Genomic DNA, 15,843 nt, shown 5'->3' with positions numbered 1-15,843 from the left:
TTATAACTTATTAAGCAAATTTTATTAAACCTAACAAAGTTCCAACCAGGTTGAACATTAACTTCTCTGCTGTCCTCAGATTGATGAGACAAAACAGAAAAAAGAGAAAAATCTGGTGGTATTGAAAGCTTTAACTTTTCTTCAAAAGTTGGACACTTCAGAAGATGATCACTTAACATTTATTAAATTTAAAAAAATTTCTTGGTGAAAAACAAAAATTTGACTTCTTCTCTTCAAAATCCTTCTCAATCCCTAACTTAGTATATATGTGACAACTAAATAAGACATGTTTCCGGAAGCTACAACAGTCTAATGTTATTATTAAAGTTATTACTTACACAATAAAAGGATGAAATGAGGAGATTATCCTATTATTATTTTGTGGAATTCGTTAAAAATCACCAATGGGCCATGTAGTAAAGATAAACAAGTGGGAAAAAATGTCAATGAGGTAATCACAAAACCTCATGTTAGAAACGTGTTCCCTTGCTTTAGATGCTGTGGAACTGGATGGAAAGTCACCAAACCACTCAGGGTCAATATCATTATCTATAAAAGAGGTGGTTATAGATGATCTCCCAGTTTCCTTCCCCGGCTTTCACTCTCTTAGCCCAAAGTCTATAAGGCTATAGTAACTAGAGCAAACAAAGGTGATTTGGTAGCAGGCAGTATTCCCAATTAAGCACCTTGGGAAGAATGCCTAGAATGGAAAGCTCTACCTTTGTGCTTGAGGAAGAGGAAGAAAAGTATTTCACAGAAAATGAATCCCAACAGATCTATGAATACAGGAACAATCTGATCTATTTGTTTCCTTCACCTGGAAGCATCAATTCATAGAATGATGAGTCAGGAAAGGACATTGAACAATATCATATTTTCTAGGAGAGAACACTGAGGCTCTGAGGAACCAGGTGGCTGGCCCATGGGTAACCCAGGCAAATAGTAGCAGAACTGTGATGAAAATCCTAGTCTCTGACTCTTAGACTAGTCCTCTTTCATACCATGCTATTACAGTCTTTTAGTTTTCCTGTCACCTCTGCACTTAGTTGGTAGAAGTAAGATTAAGTTTCATATCTTCAGGATATGTTACTTATTGCTTATTCCAGAGAATAAGGAAATTCCTTAGAGATGAACAGGGAACCAAGCTGAAATGCTATTACAAAATCCTGTGCTGTTGCAATGCATTTTCACTGGGTTCACTGTTGTGCTCATGTTGATGTTAGACCATTACTTTTTATGACCAACTGTCCTTGAAAAACTTTTTATTAGTTCCCCAAAAGTCTTATTTCCAATAGTAACAAGCTCCATATTAAGACAGAGTTACATGCAGATCAAGCATGTAAATATGTTTGATGAGATCGTTGAAGCTGAAAGCTATGTTAATTTACCAATTTCAAGAGATTTTATGAGGGGAAGATACAGACGAACTTACACATTACTACCTTTGCACTATACAAATCTTAAGGACAATGCAATATCAATTATTTATCATACACCTCTTAAGGCACACATTTTACGTTAGTTCTTAATGCAATAAACTCAATAAATGTTTACAGAATTGAAAAGGAAAAGTGATGGAAGATACTTGGCAGGGCAGAAAACCTCCCTAACTCTAATGTGTGTGCATTTAACATCAAAAGACTAGAAGTGCATCATGCCTTTCTTCTAAAGGCCAGGAAACACTTTGCCTTATTTGTTGATCTAGAGATATTTTTTAAATGGCAAAGATGAAACGCAAAAAGTTGAAATGAATGCATTGAATTATTAGCTGTTAGAGTTAGAGTCCTCTAACCCCACTGCTATTTATTCAGAGGTAGAAATGATTCCTAAGAAAAACAGATGATTAGTCAATGTTATAGGACAACTTTGTAGCAGGTAATGGAGAAATCAGGTCTTTTTACTCCAATCTTGCATAGTTTCATAATGCCATCGTTTGTTCAGAGCCAAAGAGAAAAACATTGAAGCAGTCAAAATAGGAATGCATTTCTTCTGATCCTAAGACTATATATTAGAAAATTGGCTAGCCACTCCTTGAGTACCAAGACTAAATCAAGCCACAAGTTCCCTTAATTTTAAAAGGAGCAAAGGATTTTACATCATTTGTGAACTTAAAAGGCCTTAAAGTTAAGTTGGATTTGCACTAGCTAGCCAATCTTGCAAACCTTTCACTAAGTTAGAAGTACAAAGCTGATAAATGAGCACATGAAAAAACAATATAATTCAAAATCCTCTCATTTGGCTGATGTCTACATCAGTATCTGTCCCTGACTTTAAGCGTGTAGACTAGTCCCAGTGCTGACTAGATTCCAGACTAATGACACTCTTATGGCATGGTCTCCAGCTGTGTTGAAAACTATTGGCCTTTGAAACTTCTATTTTGTTACATTAATGTGAAAGCAGAAGTTTGGAATAGTAGTATCTTCTACTTTTTTACATACTCACTAGATTATTGCTTTTGCAGGAAAACAGTGCCCATCACCACCACTGGCAACTTTAGGGTGATTATTAAAATGTCCTTGATAACTTCCCATGGGTGGAGTAGATAGAGTACCAATGTGGAAAATATGTTGTCCCATTTCTCAAGGATCTTGTAAAGTACTAATAGACAGGATCATGTGTAGCAGATTTTAACCTATGAGTTACATTTCCTTATCCTATCCCTACCCTGAACATATAGAGTGGCTTCTTCCCTCCGGGTACAGAATGAAGTGTTTAAGAATGAAACTAGATCCTATGGGTTTAATCCCCAGTTGGGTGCCATGGTAACCATTAAACTTGGGCAGGTTATTTAATTTTTTTATACCTCACTTTCCTCATTTGTAAAATAGGGATAATAATAATATTAGGTTGAACCACATGAGATTAGTATTTTGAAACTCAACATGAGTTGAATATGGTTTAATTGAATATATAGCCTCCTATTTAATTGAATATATAGCCTTCTTATAGAGATTAATAAATGTGAGCACTTAGAACAGTGTTAGCACAGAGCTAGCATTCAGTGAATGTTGGCTATTATACAAATCCTATCTACTCTTTGGAGGAAGAACTCTAATATTTACTCTCCAGAGTAAATGGAGATGTCTAACCCAGTCATGTGGCAATAACTCATGTAGTATACAGTGACACTTCTTTTTCTTTAAATGATTTAATCATTTTTACATTTATTTTCACTGCAGTGACATCAAAACTTCCTTAAAATGTTCTGCACTGTGTTTCTTCATACTGAAAAGAGTCTTCAGCCTTTCCAGTTACTACCACAATTTGTTCTGGTTAGGACCAGTTACAAACCATTTCCCCACTTTCAAAAAAGTTTGTATTATGTACATGGGCATATGTGTGCATGCATGCTTGTGTGTGCATGCTCACGGAGACTGAATTACAATATTAGTGGCAGCTGTGCTGAGAGTCAAAAAATGACTTCAGTCTCAGATTATCAAGTCATCAGTTAAAACACCAATTTGAGGAAACTGATTGGATTTAATGTTTCTGAAACCCAGGTCATTAGCCTCCAAAATTTATGTAAGAACTTAATATGGGAGATTCTGCATTTGGCTTGAGTAGTAAATTATGTTGATATGTCAATAAAAATTGGACTGGGGGAAAAATTATATATGCTTACCTGCTATTTCTTGAAACCCTTTTTAAGTAATTTTATTATTGCAATTAAAATGCTAATGTATGTAGTGTTTAATTCATTTTTAAGCCTCTATTTTAATTTAAAATTTACTTTGGACTGTTTCATGTTCATGCTTATGTTCTCATATATTATCATTAGCATAATTTATACAAATTATTTTTTCATATCTGGAAATACAATAAGCACATATTATTGAAGCAATATAAATGTTAATTTATATTATTAAAATATGGACTATTGAGTCCAATATTGGCTATTTTAATAAACAACTAATTATTTCAACTTATTTTATCTGAAAGCATGTCTTACAAGTTACTAAAGGATTATTCTTTTCAGGAAGTGTGCAAAGAAATGATGTATAATTTAACATTAGTCTTTTAGGAGGAAAGAAAGAGCTTTAATTTCCTTCTTGGTGTTCTATACTTAATATCATAGGGAAATTAAAATTTATTTAAAATTACTACTGTTATACAATATTCATTAAACATTCATCAAGTAATATTAACAGTGTCAAGTGATAAATGATCTTTTATAAACAGTGGCAGGACTTTGACCTTTTTCCAAAGTGCTGTGCCAGTTTCTATATTTGTGGAAGCTAATGCCACTGACTTTGCTTATCTACATAAGGTTGCATAAATCTGTTGGCTCCACTCTTATCTGTTAGGAATCATAGTCAAAAGTACTGGTAAGAAAGTTCTCAGCTGTAATCCATAAAAAGCATGAAGTCCCTAGAAAACATCCCTTAAAAATTAAGAGGAAAATGAATGCATGTGTATATGTATAGATGTGTATATATACATCTGTATATTTGTACACACTATACACACATTATATATATATATTTTTAATGTTTATTGTTAATAAATATTGTTATTTATTGTTAATGTTGTTTACATATATGTGTATATATATACACATTTTATATATATATACATATAATATATGTATGTAAATATATATATATAAAAGAAATAAATTTTCTGGACCATTTTAGACCATTTTAAATGCCAGTTTCAGGGTGCTATCTCTTTTAGAACTGGAAGATATCATAGAGTCCCAGCTTTGCTTTATGAATGAGATAACTATGGGATGATTTTCTGATCTTTTTTTTTAATTAAGCAACTTAATAGTTTTAAAAGGTGCTTGTATATAGGTAATAACTTTCCCAATTTTTTGTTAGTCAATTAAATGAAGAAAGTAATCTTCAGTGAGTTTCAGCGGCAAAAACTGACTGGTACTAAAATTATTCTTTATTTGTAAAATAACAGCTTTACCCCAAATGATTTGGCTCTTTGGGTTTACACATAATTCAGAGATTTGACTCCAACTGTATTTCAAACAGATATATATTCCAAACTTACTTTTAGAACAGTTTTGTAAACTAAAGAAAAAAGAAATACCCTGTATAAAGAAAGAACAAATCCCAGCATCTTTATAGGACTAAAGTTGATAAGATGAACATGACTATATGGAAATCTGAGAGCAAAACCAGGCTTAGTTTTAAATGTATCACAGATTCTGACCATTGGAGAGGTTCTGGTGATTAGTTTTAGGCTATAGATATGTGGCAGGCATACAATATAAACTATCATTTAATATTTTTGGAAACTCATTCTTCCTTAAATCTGTTTTGTGCCTCTTCCTCCTTCTAGGGTCTAGATCCATACCATCCCCTTTTGTCTTGTATAAGATTGCACAGATAACTCTTATTTCAAAAACAAGAAGAGAAAGCACTCTATTTCTTTGTTGCATACCTCTCTTTATTACCCTACCCTACTGAATTTATATTTTCAAGAACATTAGTAACCATGTCCTAATCATTATTTCCTGAATTTTCATCTGCCTTAGAGCATTTTCTCTTTGAGCACTAGCCTTATATTAACCTCCAAAGTAATTACACTCTTCTGTTTTTATTTCTTCATTCATAAAATCATTTTTTTGTTTTTATACCTCTGAATTATGTATAAAACCTGTAGTAATCTCTCTGCTTTTTTTTTTTGTCTTGACTTTCAAGCCATCTAGATAGCAAATAGATTGTTTAGTTTTATCTGTAATCTCTAGATCAATGATCAAACCAATCTGAGTACTGACCTTTGAAATACTGATGTTCACGTCAAAACACTCATAAAACCTCTTTTATTCTCCTAAGATATACATCTCTCCCAATAATTCAACTGGACATTTTGAAGTGTTTTTACCCTCCCTCCTAATTTAGTTCCATATCCAAACTGCCATTACGATCCATCACCCATTTTTTTCTATGTACTCCACCACACTAGCCCAGAGTGCCTTTGTTACATAATGTGCAGATTGTGCAAAGATCTTTCTAAAAGGGAATCTTAAATTCTCCTTGAAAATGGCCATGTCCTGCATAGTTTTTCCTTGTTTTTTGTTTAAACTCTTTTTTTTAATGTTTATTTATTTTGAGAGAGAGAGAGCAAGTGTGTGAGTGGGGAAGGTCAGAGAAAGAGAGAGGATCCCAAGCAGGCTTTGCACTGTTAGTGTAGAACCCAATGTGGGGCTCAAACTCATTAACCGTGAGATGATGATCAGAGCTGAAACCACAAGTTGGATGCTTAACCGACTGAGCCACCCACGTGCCCCCTGTTCTCCTGTTTTTGGTCTCTCCAACTCTTTTTATTGTAGGATCATACTGCACAAGACTGTGTATCATCTAGTCTCTGCCTTCAGATTGTCTAGGTTTGGGAACTGACTCCTTTTGGCCACATGAGTTGGCAAGTAGATTTAAAGTCTTGTGACTAAAGTGGGTACAATAAGAGGATCTCATAGATATCTGCAAAGATTAAATGAACTAGTATATATGAAGCTCTTCACAGCACTAAATAAATGGAAGCCATGTGATATGAATCGTTAAATGCAGGTTTTGTTATCTCTTATACCTACCAGGAAAGATCCACCAACCACTACTGCCTGTCACATGGCCAATTAAATATTCTTCTTCCTGATGTTCAAAGCTTCATATATTTTACCCCATGTTGTTTTTCTAATCATCTCTTTTGTAGATCCCATATTTTGGGCACATTTGATATGTTCTTCCTTCCCTTTTTACAGCACTTAGTTGCATTTCACACCTTTTCCTATAATATTCTTCAGCCCTCTGATGCCTTTATTACAGCCCTCTTTTGAACTTCCAAAATCTTATCCTTTTTGAAAATCCAACACTTTCACCTTTCGGAAGTGATCAAATGTTTTGAGACTTATCTTTCTAAATAGCAAATTCCCATATAATACCCTAGTTTCATGGTTCTTTATGTTTTGGTATACTATGCTTTCCCCTGGTTAAATTTTATATTTGTTGAAGTAAAAAAATTATTTTACTCTCTGTCACTATATAAAAGTAAATTTTTTGACATCTCAAAATTCTTATTTCCTCATGAACAACTATTATGAAGTTAGAGATATACATTAGACAGTTAAAATAGATGTTAGCTCTTTGCACATGATTGAACAGAAAAACTATCTGTACTAATACTGTTGAATGAAGAAGAAAAAGATAAGTGAACAATATTCAACTACTGGACACCATCTGCGTGTTGGAAAAAAACAGTCTAAAATGCTGTGTAGTGGGAGATTATTGGGAATTTCCATTCTGGAGACTTTTCCAGAAGATAAATTATAGCCTGAGTGTTAGTACAGATAATGTATCTGTTCTTTCTCCACAGAAGGCCCAGAAGGGAAGCAGAATTTATAGAATAGGAAGAGTGCTGTGCAATGGAGCTCCAACTCACATGGTTACATAAGCCCCACCTCACCAGCATCTGCCTGTCTCTGTTGAACTGTATCATGAATAATAGCAAGAAAACTGGACATGCCAAGGGAGGGGATGACATTCAATTTCTATCTATATTTATATTTATGTATATATAAATAATATATAAACATATAATAAACATATAAAATATATAAATCTATATTTATATATATTATATATGTATATATATATACACACTATATATATATACACACTATATATATATATACACACTATTATATATATATATATATATATATATACACACTATTTGTGTATGCATCTTCTCCCTTTATCTGTATGCATCTTCTCCCTTTATCTGGCTTCTCAACCCAAGCACAGCCCCCCACATCCTGCCTGGAGTTTTCCTGTAAACTGAAGGTATGTGGACCCATGTCATCTCTGTCAAATGCTAAGCAAGTAGAGCTGGGGAGAGGCAGAGGGGGGTGGGGCAGAGGATCGAAAGCAGTCTCGGCGCTGACAGCAGAGAGCCTGATGTGGGGCTCAAACTCATGAACTATGAGATCATGACCTGAGCCAAAGACAGTCGCCTAACCAACTGAGCCACCCAGGTGCCCCTACAATATATTTTTAAAGTTAAATGCATGGGGTTGAAGATTTACAATCTGTTAGAGAAAGATAAAAATGCTTATGTTATTATTGAGTAAATACATATATATGTGTATGTATGTGTATATATACGTGTGTGTGTGTGTGTGTGTGTGTGTATTAATGTCTTAGTATCAAAGATAGGACAATAGGATGTTATTGAGGTAATGGTTCCTATCTGTCTGTCTGTCTGTCTATCTATCTATCTGTCTGTCTGTCTATCTGTCTATCTGTCTATCTATCTGTCTCTGCCAGGGCATTGACATCTAAGCAGGCTGAGAGCTGAGGCCAGCACTCAGATAGGTTTTACTTGGGTAGGATTATGTGTAAAAAACCTGAGCATACTAGCCCTGGGGCAGGATACACACTCTCACAGTTCACAGTTATCCCTGTTCTTATGTTATCTTGTTCTTGGAATGTTCTTAGAAGCGTCACTTTTTTTTTTTTTTTTAAACCCTGTCTTCAAACTCCTGAAGCTGATTCAATTTGCCACCCACTGATTTAGGACTTCAGCAAATCTGCTTCTTATTCTAGTCTTCCTACTCTCTCTCAGTTCAAGTCGGTGAATGTGAAGCACAATAGAAGGAAGGAAAGTGGAAGATGAACTCTACTTTGTTGTGCAAATCCTGGCTATTGAACCACTCTAGTTTTTGTTAAAACTACAGTCAACTCATTTCATTTATGCTGACATTTGTCCTACATAACATTTCCGGAAGTATTTTGGCAGAATCAGTATAAATGTTTATAAATAGGAATGTTTATAAAACAATATTATGTTATTACATATATTATAAAAAGCAACAGTTTACCAAATAAAAAAAATTATACCAGCCTTACCAAAGATTCCTGTTTCATTATTAAACAGAATTTTAAATTTATATATAATACACAAAATACACATAACTTATTTCTTGTTCAAAAGCTCATCAATATAGTCCTTAGGCACAATGAAAAACAATTATTTCTACTAACTTGTACACTTCTAAACACCTTTGATGAGAATTTGGATATTATACTTAAGATAGTGATGCATTCATGTTAAAAGTACATTATGCTTTTAACATTTCTCAACTGTGTGAAGTTGTAATGGCTCATAATCACCTTTGTATTAAAGATACAAAGTTGCCAGTTACCACGAAATACAAATGACAAGAAATGAATGACAAGAAGTATCCTTTAGAATACTTGTACCTTTTTGATTGTCCTCTCAATAAGCATGTCTCCGACTGGCATTAGAATGCCTCCAAACACGGCCAGGACTGCACCAATGACAGCACCAGCAATGAGCCCACAGTTTCGGTCACAGCCCATTTTCTTAATCGGGGGAGAAATTAAGGTTCAGCACCTGCTTCTTTCAAACTCCCAGGTCTGATTAGGTGGTTTCCAGAGGTCTGGTCCTAGCATTAGAAAGAGATCATAAAACAGAAGCTTAAATATCAGTACAAGAAGATCAAAGTACAGAGAAAACACAACTGAACAAGCATTTAGCCGGTTGTGAATAAATAATTTTTGTTTGATGAAACTGACTTTCTAGGTTACGTCCTCTCCTTTCTTGCTTTCACTATTTACCAGTGGAAGAAATAAAGAACATTGTCATATAGAGTATTTCTTTAAAATTCCCCTCTTTTAAAATTTTCTTCCTATGGATGATTAACACTGAAATCTTATCTAAGGAGAACTTGCTTACTGTACTTTCTCCCTCATCTACCTACCCTCAGCCCAGGACACTTAGATGCATCTTCGCTCTTTATCTGGCTTCTCCACTCAAGCACAGCCACCCATATCTTGCCTGGAGTTCTCCTGCAAACTGGAGGTATCCTGACCCATGTCTTCTCTGTCCAATGCTAATCAAGTATGGTAATAGATGGTGTCTTTACTATACCTTATTCACAAGTATACAGCAAGATACAAATTTTATAGGAAATCATCTGAGGAGTCTCAGAAAGAATTAATTCTTCTAATCATTTGTAAGCTATCTGTTAACACAAAACAAAAAAAAAACAAAAAAAATGGTTACATTGGGAAAATACATTGTCAGTAAATTAATACCAGAATATTGTCTAATAACACCAAAATTATAATCACTATTAAAAAAATCTTTCATGAATACTGAGCTCATGCTTGAATTTTTTTTATAGTGTTAAAAACAAATATTTTAAAGAATGTACTTTCAATTTCATTGTTAATAATTGGCTTTTGAATACACTAAAGGTGGGAAGAATTTAAAGAAGATACATAATGAATGTAAAGGATGTTTAATGATAGGCATTTCTTTGCTACTAGTCTCACAGGGTTTTTTTGTTTTTGTTTTATTTTTACATATGAAACTGCAACATTATTTATTTTGTCATCATGAACATTTGATTCACACCAATTCTGTTAAAATCAACTAATTTGTGCCAGTGTGTATTTCCACTATTCAGTCTTATTTTTGATATCTTTCCATACAGTATGTGGCTATTTCATAAAGATTGAAAGAAAATGATTAATGAAATGAGTGGATTCTATTTTAACAAAGTTAATAAGAATGTATTACTTCTAGGATTTTGGAACACCTTCATATTTTGGTTGTAACAGTATTTTTTTAAATGGGGCTGACCTGACGTTGATAAAGAGCCAAAATGTGCTTTGTAGCTTGTAAACAAAAATTCCCTACTTTAGTGCCCAAGGCCATGGAAAACATAAATGCCAACAGAATGGAGACTATAGATAAAAAAAGAGAGTCACATGCCAATTATTACTGTCAACACTGTAAATGTAATAACAAAAATTCTACTTTGTTATGGTCTCAGATTTTCCCTCCACAGCTTTGTTCCAACAGAAGTGCCACTCTTAGGATATTCTTAGTTTATTTCCACTGGAGGAACCGTTTAGTTTTTCAGGAATATTGCTCACATAGCTAAGAAAATAAGGAAAATTAGACTTTTCTCAATATTGCGAAGATAAATGTTACAGAGTTTTCCCATGACAATTTTAGTTATTTCTCTTTACCCTTTCTTATCTTTGTGATCTCCCTTTACCCATGCCTTCTATCTAGGATACTTCCACTGTAAAGGAGGATAAACTGAATTCATTCACACCGAGGTTCTAGCACCTAAGAAGTGTGAATACCATTAATATTACACGTTTTTTGGGGTTTTTTCCCAATGTAAAAGGACCATCTATAAGCTGTCTAAACAAGTAATTTGGTTTTCATATGGACTTCCGTATCTCACTGAGCAAGTGGTGTTTGCTTTGTATTAATTGTTTGGAGATGGCGTGTGAGGAACAGTTTTCCTTGCCCTCTGAAATCATGTAACATGCTACCCATCTGGGTGGTCTGTATACTATGGACAAATAGTCATATCCAAGGGAGCCAATTAAGTAATCATTGGCTGAATCATCATTTCAGACACCATCCTCTACGTCTCATTTCCAAGTTATACCTAAAGTAGTAATCAAGACAGGGATCTAATAATGTAGTGTAGTTAAGACCAGTAGACTAGTAGATTAAACCAAAAATTGATGTGCTACTACTCTCTTGCCAGATGACAATGGGAAAATCACTTCATCTTTTAGGACTTGAATTTCCTCATGTGTAAAATAAGATGCTAGGATGAGATCGGCAGTTTTTAATTTAAGTAGCTGAATCAGTTCTTCAGATTCTTACGTGGAAGACCAACAGGCAGAGTGACTGTGGAGTACAACAGTGGTGGCAACCCTGTGACCTTGATTCCCAGCCTGGTCTCCCTACTCCCACATGACATACTCCTTTCTTTGAGGAAGCTCTATGAGAATCTCTGTAGAAATCTATGGCTTTGCAAAGCCAATTACAAATTGGGAAAGGAAATCCCCAGAGTTAAATTGCAGTTTTCTTTATATGGTATCATGAATCTATTTTTTTAATGTTTTTAAATGTTCATTTTTGAGACAGAGACAGAGAGAGAGAGACAGAGAGAGAGAGACAGAGAATGAGCGGGGGCGGGGGCAGAGAAAGAGACACAGTCTGAATCTGGCTCCAGGCTCTAAGCTGTCAGCACAGAGCCCAACGCAGGACTCGAACTCCCACCATATCATCACCTGAACCAAAGTCAGACCCTTAACCAACTGAGCTACCCAGGATCCTCATGAATCTATTTTTAAAAAGCAACTGAAGGGGCATCTAGGTGGCTCAGTTGGTTATGCATCTGACTCTTGATTTCGGCTCAGGTCATGATCTCATGGTTTGTGAGATCAAGACCCTCGTTGGGCCCTGTGCTGACAGCACGGAGCGTGCTTGGGATTCTCACTCTCCCTTTGTCCCTTCTCCACTCATGCTTTCTCTTTTTCTCTCTAGCAAAATAAAAACGTAAAAGAAACAACTCAAGTATTAAATTTCCCTTTTGGAAAATTATTTTATGTTCTATATAAATATCACTAAAAAACTTCACTCCTATTAATGTCATTTGCAACTCTGACATATGGAAATAAAATGATTTAAAAATTACAATTCTATGGCTGCTAAAATATTTTGTGCATTTATCTGCCCTTTTCCAGATTAGGTGCCATAACCTAGTTGTGAATTGGACTTCTGCCAGAATTATTCTCCTTTATTCAAGTAGCCCATGTACTACAGAGGAAAGTTTCTGCAAGGGGCAAAGAGTCCCAAGAATGTCCACTGGAGGACTCAGGCAACAGCACATGTTGTCCAATACTTCCCTCTCTAAACCTGGAAACTCATGATTATGACTTCTGAGGACCCTGAGCCCCAGGCCTGTCAAGTAATGGTCATGCCTGGGTCCTACATAGGCTCTGTCTGCTTTAAACTTAAAACTGAAGTGATATAGTGTATCCATCCCACTGCTGTTGAGTCAAGCCCATCAGAAAAAAGAAGTATCCAGTAACTTATTCTGTTGATCATGCTGTTAGATAGTTATTGGAATAACACTGGTCTGGATGATATATAAACAAAGCTGTAAGTATTAATCTAACATCACTTCACACATGTACTAATAGTTTTGAGAGAGACTGCGTTTATGTACTTCTTTCAAATTTTTAACTGATTGGCTCACTTTTGTTACTTTGTTGTAAGTTTCCAACGTTTTCCCCGAATAATATGTAAGATACGCGACATTACTTGGGTTCATTATCCTTCAGTGCCTTGAAACCATGAGTAATCAAGTATTGTTATTAAACTCCTCCCTTAGCTTTATGCTTCATATTATTAAATTTAGTTTAGGGGCGCCTGGGTGGCACAGTCGGTTAAGCGTCCGACTTCAGCCAGGTCACGATCTCGCGGTCCGTGAGTTCGAGCCCCGCGTCAGGCTCTGGGCTGATGGCTCGGAGCCTGGAGCCTGTTTCTGATTCTGTGTCTCCCTCTCTCTCTGCCCCTCGCCCATTCATGCTCTGTCTCTCTCTGTCCCCAAAATAAATAAACGTTGAAAAAAAAATTTAAATTTAGTTTTATTCACCTAGGCAAAGGAGGACCCAACACATTATGTAAGACACACGCTAACTACATAAGAGAAAAGTTCAGGTTACAGCACATTCACCAGTTTTTCCACCCATGTTTATCTTCAGGGAAAAAAAAAAAGTGTTGTTTGTCCCCATTCTCCTCTCAAATTTGGTAAGGCTTGTAAATTTGTGTCTTGTGAACTTGGTTTTCTTAATAACAAATTCCGTACATATTAAAATAGTAATTTATTTCACTTTCTAATTTTGGATTGCATTTTATTATTTATTGTTATTTCTCCTTCATAGGAATAGACAAGACATCGAAATCTGCAATAATTTACTTCTTGTTTCAAGTAAATAAATTTAGAAAGCAAAGAATCATCACAGGTACAGTAAAGAAAAACCAATTGCTGAGACTTGTATAAAGCAGAGAAAAGAAAAAAGGCGTATTTTAAAATATCACTTATCACATACCTTTCTGGAGCCTAGAGGGAGATCAGCTGTATCCTATCAGTTTATAGATTATAAATCCTATTCCTTTTGTAGAATTTGTGAGTGTATTTTATTCCCTTGGGTTATCTTTGAAAGAAGGAAAAAAGGGTACTTTTTTTTTCTTTACTTTTTTGTTGTCAAATCAGTGGAGTGTTTCCAGAATGAATTTATGAGCATTATGTCTTTCCATTATGTTGGAAACCTGGTGGTAGAAACTTGAGAGACTGAGCTATAAGAAACCTTTCCAGTAAATAGGTCAGAAAATCAGAGAAAATTCTTAGAGAATCTGTAATTCTTCCCATGTGTGATTAAAGCTGTATTCCTTGGGAAACTCCACCCAGAAAAGGCATGACCCAGAGGTAAATTTTCTGGGATGTAAACTGCAAAACTTGAAAAAGCTTCAGATTACAAAAGTATTTGTACCATAAATGAATGCCAGGGCCGGGATGACATTTTCTTACTCATGAGTGAGTATCTCACATTTCTTATTCTATCCATGAACTTTCCCCCCACATTTTCTTAGAATTGAAAACCAGACCACACACTTCTGTTTTCAAGCACACACACATTACACTGTTCTTTTGATACACAGCCTTCTTTACCTAATAAATACAGTATCTGCCCACAGACCCCATTTTTGGAGTTTTGAGGGGTGATTAATTTAACAAGTTGTGTATAAATGATGAAATTTAGCTTTCAGAATTAAATTCCTTTTCACTTTCTGTCCCTACACTATAACTAGGTGTGTTTACAAAGCCATGGTTTCCTAGACATGAGTAAGATGCAGATTCAAATCCCAGCTATTTGTAATGGGTGTAAATCAGTAATTTAAATCTGGTTGTATTTCATCATGTGGAAACAGAAGGCCATTAGGTCAGTTCTTTATAAACTTCTGTTTAGAGACAGAATTCTTTACATGAAATTCCAACATATAAGCAGAAAACCTCTTCTGATAAAAGGGAGCAGGAACTCCGTGGCCCTTTCCCCTTCGTGTCACACTCCACTTGGGTTCTGAGTAACCCTCACAGAACTCAAGGGCTCTGCAGAAGACTCTTAAATAACTAGATGAGAAGTTCTCTCATATCTTTTCTTATTGAAGTTACCACAGTCCTTTTTTTATCATATTAGAATAGGTGTAGCTAAAAATACACAATAGAAAAAATTATAAACATCTATAATATGAAACAAGATACATCACTAAATTATACTTTTAAAATATTACAATTTAAAACTTGGTGGTAGTCTTAAAAAATTAAAGCAGTAAGTATATTGTACTTCATGTATCATACTAAGGATCCTTCTAGAAACGAGCCTGTCTTTTGGAGTACTTGATTACAGGGATTACTATGGGTTTGAAATGATTCTCTTTGATTCATGTTGGTTTAAATAAGATTGTCTAGAGCACTTCTTGATCCTTGAACCTCAGACAGGAATGCTTTTTTTTTCCCACCCCAAATTATAGTATAAACAGTAAGATAGCATGTGATCTACAATAGTTCAGATTTTGGAATTTGAAGTCAAGTGATTTAGGTTCAGTTTTGGGTCTTAATAGCATAGTTTCTCTGTGGCCTAATTTTCTCTAAAATGCTATATCACTCAACAGATAAGGTTGTAAGGGGCGCCTGGGTGGCTCAGTTGGTTAAGCGTCTGACTTCAGCTCAGGTCATGATCTCACAGTTCGTGGGTTCGAGCCCCAAGTCAGGCTCTGTGCTGCCAGCTCAGAGCCTGGAGCCTGTTTCAGATTCCGTGTCTCCCTGTCTCTCTGCCCCTCCCCTGTTCATGCTCTGCCTCTGACTCAAAAATAAATAAACATTAAAAAAAAACTTTTTTTTTAAACAGATAAGGTTGTGAATGCCAAATAAAAGTAAATGATATTAGTATAAAATTCTTATCATAGGAAATGTTATTTTGATATGTT

At 35.0% G+C, this 15,843-nt stretch overlaps 2 protein-coding genes across 8 annotated transcripts in view; one reads left to right on the top strand and one right to left on the bottom strand.

The window, feature by feature from the left end:
- GNAT3 (G protein subunit alpha transducin 3) overlaps positions 1 to 15,843 on the top strand; it is a 300,648-nt gene that overhangs the window by 104,496 nt on the left and 180,309 nt on the right. The window contains exon 4 of one of the 2 annotated variants that reach the window (XM_045052312.1): positions 13,740 to 13,820. The exons of the other annotated variant lie outside the window; for it this stretch is intronic. The gene's annotated coding sequence lies outside the window, so the exon portion shown is untranslated. The remainder of the gene's footprint in view (positions 1 to 13,739; positions 13,821 to 15,843) is intronic. 2 annotated transcript variants of the gene reach the window in all.
- CD36 (CD36 molecule) overlaps positions 1 to 15,843 on the bottom strand; it is a 76,757-nt gene that overhangs the window by 21,392 nt on the left and 39,522 nt on the right. For 4 of the 6 annotated variants that reach the window (XM_019825388.3, XM_011280346.4, XM_019825387.3 and 1 more), the window contains exons 2-3: positions 9,904 to 9,997; positions 9,213 to 9,418 (exon numbers count right to left, since the gene is read on the bottom strand). In XM_019825388.3, coding sequence (XP_019680947.2) covers positions 9,213 to 9,332 — 120 coding nt within the window. In that variant the 5' untranslated portion in view covers positions 9,333 to 9,418; positions 9,904 to 9,997. Of the gene's footprint in view, positions 1 to 9,212; positions 9,419 to 9,733; positions 9,877 to 9,903; positions 9,998 to 15,843 lie in introns of those variants that run through there. The other 2 variants (XM_011280347.4, XM_045052311.1) reach the window with 2 other exon arrangements.

This window comes from Felis catus, chromosome A2 (assembly GCF_018350175.1).
Source record: "Felis catus isolate Fca126 chromosome A2, F.catus_Fca126_mat1.0, whole genome shotgun sequence".
In the NCBI taxonomy this organism is placed as follows: Eukaryota; Metazoa; Chordata; class Mammalia; order Carnivora; family Felidae; genus Felis; species Felis catus.
Note: the sequence above shows the minus strand (reverse complement) of the source record. Positions and strands in the feature narration are given on the sequence as shown.